The sequence below is a fragment of the Triplophysa rosa genome, linkage group LG1, assembly GCF_024868665.1.
Source record: "Triplophysa rosa linkage group LG1, Trosa_1v2, whole genome shotgun sequence".
NCBI lineage: Eukaryota > Metazoa > Chordata > Actinopteri > Cypriniformes > Nemacheilidae > Triplophysa > Triplophysa rosa.
In genome coordinates this window covers 34,349,952-34,363,931 of record NC_079890.1, presented here as the reverse complement: position 1 = coordinate 34,363,931, position 13,980 = coordinate 34,349,952, and the positions used below count along the sequence as shown (strand labels likewise).

The 13,980-nt window shown below is 42.5% G+C and overlaps 1 protein-coding gene across 8 annotated transcripts in view; it reads left to right on the top strand.

Annotated features, from left to right (window-relative positions):
• Positions 1-13,413, top strand: part of zfhx3b (zinc finger homeobox 3b) — a 224,376-nt gene extending 210,963 nt beyond the window's left edge. For all 8 annotated transcript variants that reach the window (XM_057347034.1, XM_057347482.1, XM_057346956.1 and 5 more), the window contains 3 exons: positions 15-138; positions 230-5,689; positions 7,144-13,413. In XM_057347034.1, coding sequence (XP_057203017.1) covers positions 15-138; positions 230-5,689; positions 7,144-8,834 — 7,275 coding nt within the window. In that variant the 3' untranslated portion in view covers positions 8,835-13,413. The remainder of the gene's footprint in view (positions 1-14; positions 139-229; positions 5,690-7,143) is intronic.
• Positions 13,414-13,980: the final 567 nt, after the last annotated feature.

Below are 13,980 nucleotides of genomic sequence, written 5' to 3'. Positions count from 1 at the left end.
TTGTTTTTTTCCAGGTGTCAGCATCAGAAGTACTGCCTGCAAGCATGTTCATACCAGTCCCTGGACCAGACAGAGATACTCAAAACACACCTCAGTCTTTGACCAACTCAAACTCAGATGACACTAAAAAGCAAGCAGGTCAGATTGTCCTGCAGTGGAGGAAACATTTAGTAAATTCACACGTATGTGCCTAATGAGAAATTTAAAGTGTGCTTTTTTGTGATTGCAGATGTGGCAGATATTGAGTCTGAGAAAGGAGTTTGCCTGGCCACAGACACGTCTGAATCTCGCAAGTCTCCTCTTGAGGAACAGCAGCCTTCAAAAGATGATTCCACTGCTTTTCTTTGTTGGAAAAAGGGCTGCAACAAAGTCTTCAAGTCCTCCAATGCCCTTCAGATGCACTTCAATGAGGTCCACAATAAAAGGCCCCAACTGCCTGTTTCTGATCGACATGTCTACAAATATCGCTGCAACCAGTGTAGTTTGGCATTCAAGACAATAGAGAAACTACAGCTCCATTCCCAATACCATGTAATCCGTGCAGCCACAATGTGTTGTCTGTGCCAGCGGAGCTTCAGGACCTTGCAGGCACTCAAGAAGCATCTGGAGACCAGTCACCTGGAGCTGAGTGAAGCCGATATTCAGCAGCTTTATGGAGGTTTACTGATGAATGGAGATTTAATGATTATGGGTGATCCATCACTTGGAGAGGACCAGGGTGGTCTACTTGATGATGATAAGGAAGGAGAAGAAAGCGACCCAGAGGAAAAGCAAAGTCCAACTGGCAGTGACTCTGGATCTTTGCAAGAGGATTCTGGATCTGAACCAAAACGAGCCCTGCCATTTAGAAAAGGCCCCAACTTTACTATGGAGAAGTTTTTAGATCCATCCCGTCCTTTTAAGTGCACAGTCTGCAAAGAGTCATTTACCCAAAAGAACATCCTTCTTGTACATTACAACTCTGTGTCGCACTTACACAAAGTCAAAAGGGCCCTACAGGAATCCACCACTGGCCAGCCAGAACCAACCAGCAGCCCTGATAATAAGCCCTTCAAGTGCAGCACGTGCAACGTAGCATACAGCCAGAGCTCTACATTGGAGATTCACATGCGCTCTGTTCTTCATCAGACCAAGGCCAGGGCAGCAAAGCTTGAAGCAGCCGGTGGCAGTTCTAGCTCCGTGAGCAGTAGTGGTCCAACTGGAAGCACTTCCAATAGCACTTCAACCTCAAGCCCTGTTCCCACCACTAACTCGACCACCAGCAACAGCAGCAGTTCTCCGGCAGGAGCTCAGGCAGCTCAAGGCATCCTAGGAGGTAACCATCTGAGTCATGCTCACAATGTTGAGAATTTTGGCAACTCTGCTTGTCATTCCTCCCCTTCTGAGAATCATGATGTTAAAAAGAAGAAATTTGCAGATATCATGTCCTCAAGGGGCCATCAGCAGCAGCTTCAGCAACAACAGCAGCAGCTGGCCCAAGCTCAAGCACAGGCCCAAGCCCAACTCCAACAAGAGTTTCAGCAGGCCGCTCTTCTTCAGTCCCACCTCTTTAACCCTCTCCTCCAGCACTTCCCTATGACTACAGATGCTCTTCTCCCACTTCAGCAGCAGCAACTTCTCTTTCCGTTTTACATTCCTGGGGCAGAATTTCAGTTGAATCCAGAAATGAACCTAAATAGCTCTTCACTGAACTTAAGTGCATCTGCTGCTTCGCTGTTGGAGGAACAGAAAAACTCTGCCCAGCAGAGCTGCTTACAACAGCAGCTTCTGCATCATCACCTACAGCAACAGCACCAAGCCCATTCCCACTCCCAGGGTTCAAGCCAAATGGCTTTGCTTCAGCAGAGTGCTCTCTCTCACCCCGTAGACAAAAAAACAAAGTCATCTCCTCACAGTGAGAAAGAAAGAGAACATCCAAAGGATAAAGAAATTTGTGATAAAGCAGAGGATCATGCCGCAAAAGACATGTCAGACAAGTCCAAAGACAAGAAAGAGACTCCCCAAGCTGTAGCAAATCTAAACCACGACTCTGGATTTCCTCCTCCAAGGATTGCATCAGATGCTCGTGGAAATGCCACTAAAGCCCTGTTGGAAAATTTTGGATTTGAGTTGGTAATTCAGTACAATGAGAACAAGCAAAAAGCACAAAGAAAGCCAACCGGATCTTTATCTGGATCCAGTGGGTCAGCTGGTATCACCAGAGTGGTTGACCCCATTGAAGGATTAGAGAAGCTGGAGTGTGAGACCTGCGGGAAGCTCTTTTCCAACATATTGATTCTGAAAAGTCATCAGGAGCATATCCACCAGGCTTTCTTTCCTTTCCGATTTCTAGAGAGATTTGCCAAAGAGTACAGAGAACAATATGACAAGCTGTACCCACTGAGACCTCAAACACCCGATGCTGCTACTGCTCCACCACAGCCTCCTCCACCCCCACCTCCCCCGCCACCTCCTCAAAGGGTACCAACACCAAATATACCTGTTACTACTTCTACCCTCACACCACCAACTTCTTCAACCCCACAACCCCCAGTTCCACTGCCTCAAATTCAAATGTCAATGGATCTCCCTCTCTTCTCTCCACTCATGATGCAGTCAATGTCACTGCAGTCACTACCGTCTCAGATTCCTGCCCAACTGCCAGCTGTGGAGCCCAGTCTTGCCACTGATCTGGCCCATCTCTACCAACAGCAGCTTACCCCCGCCATGCTGCAGCAACAGAATAAAAGACCCCGCACCCGCATCACAGATGACCAGCTAAGGGTGCTTCGCCAATATTTTGACATCAACAACTCTCCAAATGAGGAACAAATAAAGGAGATGGCAGATAAATCAGGACTCCCTCAGAAAGTCATCAAGCACTGGTTCCGTAACACACTTTTCAAAGAGCGTCAGCGAAACAAAGACTCTCCTTATAACTTCAACAATCCTCCAATTACCACTCTGGAAGAAACCAAAATTGATTCAAAGCCACCCTCACCAGAGCCCCAAAAACATGAATCATATGGAAATAAGAGGTCTTCAAGAACGAGGTTCACAGACTACCAGTTGAGGGTACTGCAAGATTTCTTTGACGCTAATGCTTATCCTAAAGATGATGAATTTGAACAATTGTCCAATCTTCTGAGCCTACCAACACGAGTCATTGTTGTGTGGTTCCAAAATGCCAGACAGAAAGCTCGCAAAAACTATGAAAACCAAGGAGATGGAGGGAAAGATGGCGATCGCCGAGAGTTGTCCAATGATCGATACATTCGCACGACCAACTTAAACTATCAGTGCAAGAAGTGTAGCCTAGTTTTCCAGCGTATATTTGATCTTATTAAACACCAAAAGAAGCATTGTTACAAAGATGAAGAGGAAGACGGACAGTATGATAGCCAAAATGAGGACTCTCTTGATCTCTCACACGAATACTACACACCGTCTGGGTCATCAGGTCAGACACCAATGCCCTCATCATCAAGCCTGTGTCCTCTTCCTCCCTCCACCTCTACATTCTCTCACATGACATCCAATGAAAACGAGGAGCCGAAACCTGCTAACACATCAAACTCTTTTGATGAGAAATCGAAACACTCTGCAGAAGCATCATTGGGTCAAAAAGAGCAGCCATCTTTGAAACAAGAAACCAGTCATCCATCTGAGAGCCTGCAGCAGAGGCTGCAAAGAGAGGAGAAAAGTCATACAGTCCCAAAGAATTCCAAACGTTCTTCACCTTCCCTCTCTCAACAGCAACAGCATAGTGGTGGTCCCTCTGTTTCGCATACAAGTCAGACCTCCCAGAGTTCCCAAATGGCCCTTAATGCCCATTTAGTATCTGCCTCCCAGCAGCAGTTGGCCCAACAAATGATCCCGTACCAGTGCGAACAGTGCAAACTTGCCTTTCCTTCATTTGAGCATTGGCAAGAACACCAGCAGCTTCATTTCCTGAGTGTCCAAAATCAGTTTATTCATCCTCAGTTTTTAGACCGCCCAATGGACATGTCCTTTATGTTATTTGATCCTAGTAATCCTCTGCTGACTAGCCAGCTCCTTGCAAGTGCAATACCACAAATGTCCAGCAACTCTGCCACCTCTCCATCAACTCCTACATCCACAATGAACTCCTTAAAGAGGAAGTTGGAGGAAAAGGCTGGAACTAGTCCAGGAGAAAGTGATAGCATGAACAGTGGAGAGGAGCCACAACGAGACAAGCGACTCCGAACCACCATTACACCCGAGCAACTAGAGATTCTATACCAGAAATATTTGCTTGACTCTAATCCCACTCGTAAAATGCTTGACCACATTGCTCATGAGGTGGGGCTTAAAAAACGGGTGGTGCAGGTATGGTTCCAAAACACAAGAGCTAGAGAAAGAAAAGGACAATTTCGGGCTGTCGGTCCCGCTCAGGCCCACCGGCGTTGCCCATTTTGTCGAGCCCTGTTCAAGGCTAAAACTGCTCTTGAGGCCCACATTCGTTCACGCCACTGGCATGAAGCTAAACGTGCTGGTTACAATCTGGCACTTTCTGGTATGTTACCTGAACAAGAGGTTATGCAGTTGAAGATGGATCCTCTAGATATGTCTAGCTACTCTCATCTTCCCCATTCCAGCAATGATGCCCAATGTTCATCGCTGTCACCTGTGAGCAAAAACATGGACTTGTCCCCTAGAGCTCTTCTGAGCCCAACATCTATCAAAGTTGAAGGGGGAGAAGAGTTCGAAAGCCCAACTATTTCCTCAGTAAACACAAACTTTGATCAAAATAAACTCGATAATGATGATTGTTCATCGGTGAACACAGCCATCACTGATACTACCACAGGTGATGAAGCAAATGTTGACAATGACAGTGCTGATGCAAAGCACAGCCACAATAGTGGAGACTATTTGTCTAAATCTGGGGGTGCAATCCCCTCTATTGAGAATGATGAGCAGATGTCATCAGGACTAGTGAGTCCCGCAACAAGCTACTACACAAAAGACTTTGAAAATGAAAATATCATAGATTATAGTGAAACATCTAGTCTGGCTGACCCATGCTCACCAAGTCCAGGGGCTTCTGGAAGTAGAAGCATCGATAGTGGAGACAGGCCTGGTCAAAAGCGCTTCCGTACACAGATGTCTAATCTTCAGCTGAAGTTGCTCAAGTCTTGCTTTAATGATTACAGGACTCCCACCATGCTAGAGTGCGAGGTACTTGGCAATGACATTGGACTTCCAAAGAGAGTTGTTCAAGTCTGGTTTCAGAATGCTCGTGCTAAGGAAAAGAAGGCTAAGCTCAGCATGGCCAAACACTTTGGTATCAACCAGACATCTTATGAGGGACCCAAGACAGAGTGCACGCTGTGTGGTATTAAATACAGTGCTCGGCACTCAGTGCGGGACCACATATTCTCTCAGCAACACATCTCCAAGGTAAAGGATACCATTGGAAGCCAGCTCGATAAAGAGAAAGAGTACTTTGACCCTGCGACGGTTCGTCAGCTAATGGCTCAACAAGAGATGGATCGTATCAAGAAAGCCAATGAGGTCCTGGGACTAGCGCAACAACAAGCCATGCAGCAACAAGGGATGTTTGACACATCTGCTCTGCAAGCCTTGAACCTTCAGTCAGGTTACCCGAATCTACAGGGGATTCCCCCTGTTCTCCTGCCAGGTGTTGGTGGTCCATCCATACCAGGCTTTAACTCATCAAACTCAGGTATGTCATCTCATTATGCCTCTGATAGGCTGTTTAAGGCTTCTTAAATGATATTTATATTAGTGCTGTCAAACTGATTAATTGTGATTAATCGATTCCAAAATAAATATTTGTGTTTATACAGTATATGTGTGGTGTGTTTATATGTATATACAGTATGCACACACATACATGTGTTTGTATAAAAAATATTTACATAACTATATATACATTTATATTTAAATTAGTGCTGTCAATCGATTAAAAAATTAATCGGATTAATCACACATTTTTTCTGTGATTAATCACGATTAATCGCACACAACAATTATATTTTAAAATATACTTTTACATTTTAATAATTTCACATTTAATCTTCAAATTGATGTAGAAACAACATATTTCTTTAACAGCATCATTTTATGAAAGCTAACATTTTGATATTAGTATTGTAACTGATGTCTCTATTAAATTGATTATTTTAACATTAATTATAGCCATTCAACAGTATAATTGAGAGCTCATGTAGGAAATTGAAGGACACTTTACAGTCTTTAATGCTAAATTATAAATTAAATGCCGAAGAATTCTCATTAAAGCTATAAAATCACATTGATTTCTTCTTTTATTTTGTTCTTTGATTAACATTAGTGACAGGAGTCACAGCAGCACGTTTAAGAACGTGGCCCCTTTAAGAGCTGTCTCAGTACGCAGATCTGACCGTCACCGCACTCCCATTTTCACAACTCTTTGCATTCATTTAAGATTTTATTTTACACTTTTGAAGTCTGTGCTTAAGAAAATGCTAGACAAAACGGGCTTTCTGACATAATCTTGTGTGGTTTTATCCATTCAAGCACGAAAGAGAACTTAACACGGATGCGCTGTCTGACAGAGATTCACTGACGCAGCCGTTACTGTACACACCAGACTGGACCTCTCGTTGCGTTTTGCCGCTTCCCACAGTTTAGAAGCTTTCTATCTTCATTGAACGCCTCAAAGCAACTGTTTCAAATCGCGCTTAAGTGGTTTAAAAGCCTGTACACGAATAAGAGCGTGATTACATAATGTAACGCTAGACAAAGGATGTCAAAACAAACGGATGCTGCGTTAATTGCGATAAATATTTTCTCACGCGTTAATTTGAAAAAATTAATCGCATGCGTTAACGCGTTAACGTTGACAGCCCTAATTTAAATGTATATTTGTATTTATCCATTATGTAAATTGTATTACTCATATTTCTTAAATATATACATTTATTTTGTAATCAATTAATACCAATTCATTGATTTGACACCACTAGTTCATATTTAAACAAATAAATGTAATTTTATAAATACGTTAAATACATTTTTTAAGCAAGAAAAATACATTTTAATAAATGATAGATACATAAGCATAAAAGACTACTTACTGTTAACTATATTGTAACTTTCTTAATCATGTTTTTTTGTGATTTTTTTTCTTATCAGCTTTAACCCCACCCAAACCTCCGAACCTCCTGAACATGCCTGGTGCCAGTGTACCCTCTCCTAGTCTCCCTACGTCTGGTTTACCCAACAAGACCCCTTCATCCTCTTCCTTGGCTTCACCCAGCCCAGCTCAGGCCAGTACGTCTGTTCCCCACTCAAGCCCTACATCTACATCAAACTCTTTGACAACGCAGCCGTGCACCCGCCCTGATTCCCACAAAGGCCGCAACTCCGAGAGGGCCAGAGAGAAAGAGAAACCCAAGGAGAAGGCCGAAAAGCCTCCCACCCCATCCTCAGCTGGCGGAACTCCTGCTCCCTCCACTTCTGCTGCCAGTGCCAAGAAAGAAAAACAAGACTCGGCTGTTCCGGCCACATCGATGCCAACGCCCGGTATGGAGTACGTGGTCGATACAGCCCAACTTCAAGCTCTGCAGGCCGCATTAGCCTCCGACCCAACAGCTCTGCTAACAAGCCAGTTCCTGCCCTACTTCATGCCAGGCTTCTCTCCGTATTACGCCCCTCAGATACCAGGTGGATATCTTCAGCCCATGTATGGCATGGAAAGTCTTTTCCCCTACAACCCATCTTTATCGCAGGCCCTGATGGGATTATCGCCGGGATCTTTGCTTCAGCATTACCAGCAATATCAGCAGAGCTTGCAGGAGGCCCTTCAGCAGCAGCAGCGACAGCTTCAGCAGATTCAGCAACCCAAGGCAAGCCAAACCGCAGCCCCCTCACAGAACTCGGTGGATCGTAAGGACCCTGCCAAAGATCCGGCGAAAACGGAGGAGCAGAAGAGCTCTTCCTCAGCTGAAACCTCTTCCGCTCACAAAAACCCAGCCGCTGAGCAGCACAAAGTGGACGACAAAGGTGCAGACCCCCCTCTCGACCAATTTATTGTCCCCAAAGTTCAATACCGGCTGGCGTGCCGCAAGTGTCAAGCTGTCTTCAGCAAGGAGGAAGCGGCTATCAGCCACCTCAAGTCAATTTGCTTTTTCGGTCAGTCTGTGGCAAACCTGCAAGAGATGTTGCTTCGGGTCCCCAACAGCGGGAACGCGGCGGAGCGCGGCCTCTACGACTGCCTCGCCTGTGAGACCACTCTAGAAGGGGACAAAGCGCTAAGTCAACACCTGGATTCAGCCTTGCACAAACACAGAACAATCAAGAGATCCAGAAATGCCAAAGAGCACGCTACTAGTTTATTACCTCACTCTTCAGCCTGCTTCCCCAGTCCTAACACCGCATCTACCTCGCAGTCTGCCACTCACTCAAACAACACCCCATCCCCTCCGCCAACGACGTCAGCCACCACGCCGTCCTCATCTTCATGCACCCCCACCACCTTCACGGCCTCCCCCCTCAACACGACGGCTGCAGGCAAACCCTGGTCCCAGGCCCCTTTCTCCAGAGCTTTAGCTGGGAAGCCCCACGTCCCCTCTTCTTCGTTGTCTTCGTTTGCTCCAGTTTCCTCTCCTTCAACGGTTACCTCAAGTTCATTGAGCACCTCAGGGGTCCAGACCTCGATACCAACAGACGTCTTTACCGACGAGTCTGACTCTGACAGCAGTCAGAAGTCAGCGGACAGGCTGGGCAGGCCGGCAGAGGAGCCACAACAGCCTGGCTGTCTCAAAGACAGCAGTAGTTGTAGTAGTAACCTTGCTAGCGTAGGATCGGACTCCATCAGATTGTAACAGCTTTCAGTGACAAACAATGTGAAAAAAGGAAAAAAAAAACACAAGACAAAAGAGAAAACATGAGAAAAAAAAGAACAAAAACAAAAAAGCAGCAATGTTTAAAATGTTTAAAAGTATACAAACCAATTTCAGAAAAAGATGTGTAAAGACTAACTGCAATTCCAAAGCTTGTAACCAAAAATTTTAATGTTAGTGGATTGTTTTCCCATATCAACATGCTGGTTTTAGTTTATTGCAACTCTTAATATATATAGATACACATATATACGTATATGCAGTATATATATAAATGAATAGAGGAGATCACAGCAGCTGGTGGAACAGCCTCAAACTTATTTTAACGGCCCCACGACCCTCTATACGAAGAACGAGTCGACAAGTTGTTCCTTGTAATAGCACAGTCACATAAAACCAGTATGTAGCGTATGGGAGAATAGTCTTACAGTTTTCTTGCTATCTAACCATTCAAATACCAATGGCTTGCTAAAGAAAAGAAAAGTAATGTAATGTCTATTTTATTCTCAGGTCAACAGCTCACAACCTTTTTGTGTTACAAAAAGTCATTATTTTATTCATTTTGTTCTAAACAAATGATAGACGTTTCTGTTTTTATATGATTTCATTGGCAGAAAGTATTCAGAAATGATACGAACTCAAAGTTTTCTGGGCATTCAATGAGTAGCTGAATTGCTGGTTTTAAACCACCTTAATTTTTTTTTTACGGGAGAGTTACCGATCCCATTTTACCCAGACACGAAAAGCATTGCAGACTGGTGGGGGAAAAAGATTTTTTTTACGAAAAAAACTTTCTGTATTTATGATAGATATATACATTTTTGGTGTTAAGTAGATTGTTGCATTGGAAATGAATTTAAACAGTATGGTAGATTGGAAAATCTTTGTGTACATTTAGCTTTTGTATCGTCCAACTTTAAGGCGCTTCATTTGATGTTGTCTTGGTCATTCCAATAGACTAGAATAAGGAGCAGGAAACGATCTGTTTGTGTCAAATTCTCAGCTTCTTGGTTTTCGTTCTCCCGGCTCTATCTCTCACCTGTGGTTAGACCCAAGAGAATTCTGGGCTGTCTTTTTTCTTTTTTTTTGTTACCTTAGTGCACTTACCACTGTCTGACTCTCTCTATCCCTGTCTGTGTTTTCCGTACTCCCCTGCCTTTGTGGATTTGAGCACTACAAAGCAGATACTTGTTCTCATGTAGTGTGGCTGCAGTCTGCTATAGGCTTTGTTCTTTTCAACGTTTTGTTATGTACGATAATGAAAAAGAATAATAATAATAATAATTCTCACGCTTTAAAACGAAAAGAAAATCCAAAGACTTAACACTTTCACCATTGGTGCATAAAGATGAGAAGAGGCTTCTTTATACTTGAGAATTTGTTGCTGTTTTTAAGGAAAGGAAACAAAGTTTTAAAATAAAAGAAGTACGCGTCGGAGTTGCCGTTTTTGCTCCTTCGCGAGCAGACAGGTGCCGCTTTACGTCAAATACTAAGAAAACCAAAAATCTCAAAGGGCCCCTGTCCTTGCGTTGTGAAGTAGCACCGTTACAGAGCCATTGCAGTTTGTAAGATGGAGGTTTTGTTGAAGTTTTCTGTCACACATGAAATCCATTTTTTGTTTCGATTTCTTTTTTGTAAAATATGTACAAGGTCTGGTCTTTGAGGACATATGTTTTGCTGCTAATGTAGATTTGGAAAGGAAGAATACCTAGATGCATGCTCCTTTTGCTTTTTGGCTAAGCTTTAACGAACGAACGAAAAAAAGAAAGAAACCAACAATAAACCCTTTTCCCGCCCTCGTGACATCTTTTTCCCTTCTTGTTGCAAAAGCGGAACTTTTGAAGACTGTGAATTTGTGTTCCAAAGGACATTTTAGCTTTCGTTTCATTTTCGAACAGACCAATGTTTAAAAGCCAGTGATCTCTGATGTTTGTAAAAATAACAGTGCATTCCAAATACTACACCCGAGTTTTCGTTTCTTAAGCAAGGACTGTTCGTTTTTATTCAATTCGAGTATTTTATCCCGTTTCTAAGGTGACTCTAAGCCGTTGTGTTACTCTGCCATGATGGATTGCTGAACATCACCTCTCGATTCCCTCGCTCCCATTATGATGTTTTGAGAGTAAACCGAATCCCTGCAGTCATTGAAGGACTTTACTCACTTGAACTAGATCGCAAAGTCGTAGTGGTTACCAAAAATGTACATAAACTGCATCCTGTTTGATAGTTACGTATCTCACTGGTCTCATGTCATCGTGCATCGTAACGAGTCTCAGAACGAACGTAGGGAGTTCGGCTTCTGCAGGGTGTAAATCCATTTTCACGCATTATATATGTGTGTTGCAGGTCTGTAAGGAGCATCTTCATTCCAAAGCATCGTAAGAGTGGGAAAAACAAGATTTGTTTTAGATGTCCCTTGTTTTGCATGGTGATGAGGTAGAATTCTGCCTTCTTGTCCAAAGACGTCTTCACTCCAAGTAATTGCAATGGAATCAGTCCCCATCCAGTCATGAATTCAGTTGCTTTTTATTCCCCCTCCCAAACCGAGTCTAGAAGCTTTTGGGGTGCACAAACGTATAGCAAGCGTATTTGGCTTTAGTGACACATTTCCACACATCGTCTTGCAGAACAATTCGATTTGGTGTTCTTCGGTGTGCATGCTTTTACAATTGGGTTCATTTGAACTGCAAGCCCGCCATTGCTCTCAATCAATGTTATTTTTAATATTGTACCTAATTATTTTTAAGAATTCTAATATTGTATAGTTTATTTTTGAATGCTTTGCATTGTTTTGGTCTCAAATAATATGTTTATGGTTATAACTGTATATTTTATTTTATTTTCCTTTGTTTTATATTTCTAAATTAATGCCAGCTTTAAATCTCACCTACTTGTTTCCTGTCATTCTCTGGCCACTTTATGGTGTTACAATGTTTCAATATCTGTTCGTCTCAACACGGTTGTATCTCTCGCTTCCAAAGTGTTCTGGTTTTTTATGGGCTCTCGAGTGGGGCAGATTTCCTCACAGTTGTTTCAGCCAGCATGGACTTTGTATGCGTGTGTGTGTGTGTGTGCGCGTGCGTGCGTTTCATAAGAGCCAGCATCAGTCTGAGTTTTTATACTTGGTATTCTATTTTTTACTTTTGTTCCGCACCAAAACAATATTGAACTGCAAAGCTGTAAAGTTGTGAAGATTTTGAAAAATCTCAACACAATAACATGTAATGTGGTGATAGAGGAAAGCACTGAGCTGTTGTTATTATTTTAAAGAAAAGAATGTGGCCAAAGCTTCATGCAGTTGAAAAGAAAAACACAAGTTCAGTTGGTGCCCCCGATGAGTGTATATTTATTGTGCTTGATCCAAAACGTGGCAGAGATCCATCGACTCTCATTGGGATACTTGATTTTTGCGAAAGGTTTTGCTGTAGAGGTCATCGTTTTGCCCACTGTGAAAATAAACATGTATACAGATATAGATATATTTAAAGAAGACATCAACACTTTTCTTTGAAATGTCAAAGAAGGAAATTAAAGAGAACTGAACTCTGGGAATCTCGAGAGATGTCATTGAGATGTCTAAGAAGGCTGTCGGCACACCAAAACTGGGCATGGGAGCCAAAGGCAGGGTAAACACGGCCCGGATATCAAGTCGTTAACTTTGTATGTCGACGGGAGTGGACTCTACGACCAGTGGACATACGTGACGCCGAGAGGAATCTATCTGGGTTTAAGCTCGACTCCTTTCGTCTCTCTCTGGTTCTGCATCTACTTGGACATTTTCTGCACTTCTGAAAGGGACGGACACTCGCTTACGTCGTCTCCCAGTTCACAGTGTTGCTACCCGTTTCATTTCCTCCTGCCCGATTCAGTGACTGACACGCCGCGGTTCCTCCGATCGGAGAGCGGAGTTCCATCAAACCATAAAGAATGACTTTACTGATCAAGGGGAGGGGATTCTCTTGGGTGTCATTCCTAAGGAAGCAGACGAACACAAAAAAGCGAATCAACCAAAATGAATAACCAAACTAACAAGCAACCAAACGAAAAACCATTTGCTCCAGTTTCGAGGATGAACTGCTACTGGAGCTTCCTGTTCCTTTTGTGGCTCCTGGTGCCACAGCATTTTTGAAGCTTTTTGTGTTTCCTTATTTCTTGGTTCTCTTTTGTTTCTCCTTGAATTATTCCTCCTCCGAGCCTCGCAAGCACGGCTCTGTGGCTCCAGGTAGCCCATCCGAGGGTAGAACTTACAGCCTTGCAATGTACAAAAAGAGCAAGTTAAACCAAAAATGTTGTTCTTGATGTCTTTTCTATACTGTAGTCTTGTTAGCTTTTTGTTACTGTAATTATATGATGAAGATTTCCAAACTGTACCAAATTACATGGAGACTAACATACATACACCACATGGAACTTCAGACTTTTAAAGAGAAACTTTTGTCACAAAAACCTTGTTGTCCTAGTTAAGTTGATTGTAGATGGTAATTGAATATACTCCTTTGAAAATATTTCATCAAGTATGTTTCTTGCTCATTGTGATACATTAAAAAGTATGAGCATAAAAGCCCAGTCGTATCAAGATGTTTGTTTATTGTGTCCTCTAATTCTTACAATGTGCGGTAAGGTTGCGTTTGTTAATGTTATTTAACTACATTAGTTAACTTTAACAATGAACAACAATAATTTATTATTCTTAGTACACGTTAAGCTAATCTTCTACTGATATACTGTAATAATGTAAATAAAATGTTGTATCCGTTAACGTCAAGCTAAATTACAGTTAACTAACATAAATACGGGGTATCTAATTAGTATTAATGTACATTCTTTATTGTTTTTCTAATAATGGTATGCTTTTGTTTATTACACATTGTTTACATTCATACAAATTAGCCACCTCTTGAAAAAGTTGCCAATTTTTACAAACTAATGTTTCTAAATGAGACGTTATTGTTAAGTGCTACCTGTTTTTATGTTCAAATTAACACGTTTTATGTATGAGGTGTATTCATTTTACATGAAGTGTGACCATTATTTTTGTCAAAAATTCACGTAACACTAAATGGCAAGTAATCGCCATTAGGCACAAAAAGATCAGAAGATATGCTATGTCGCATATTTTTAATTTGGT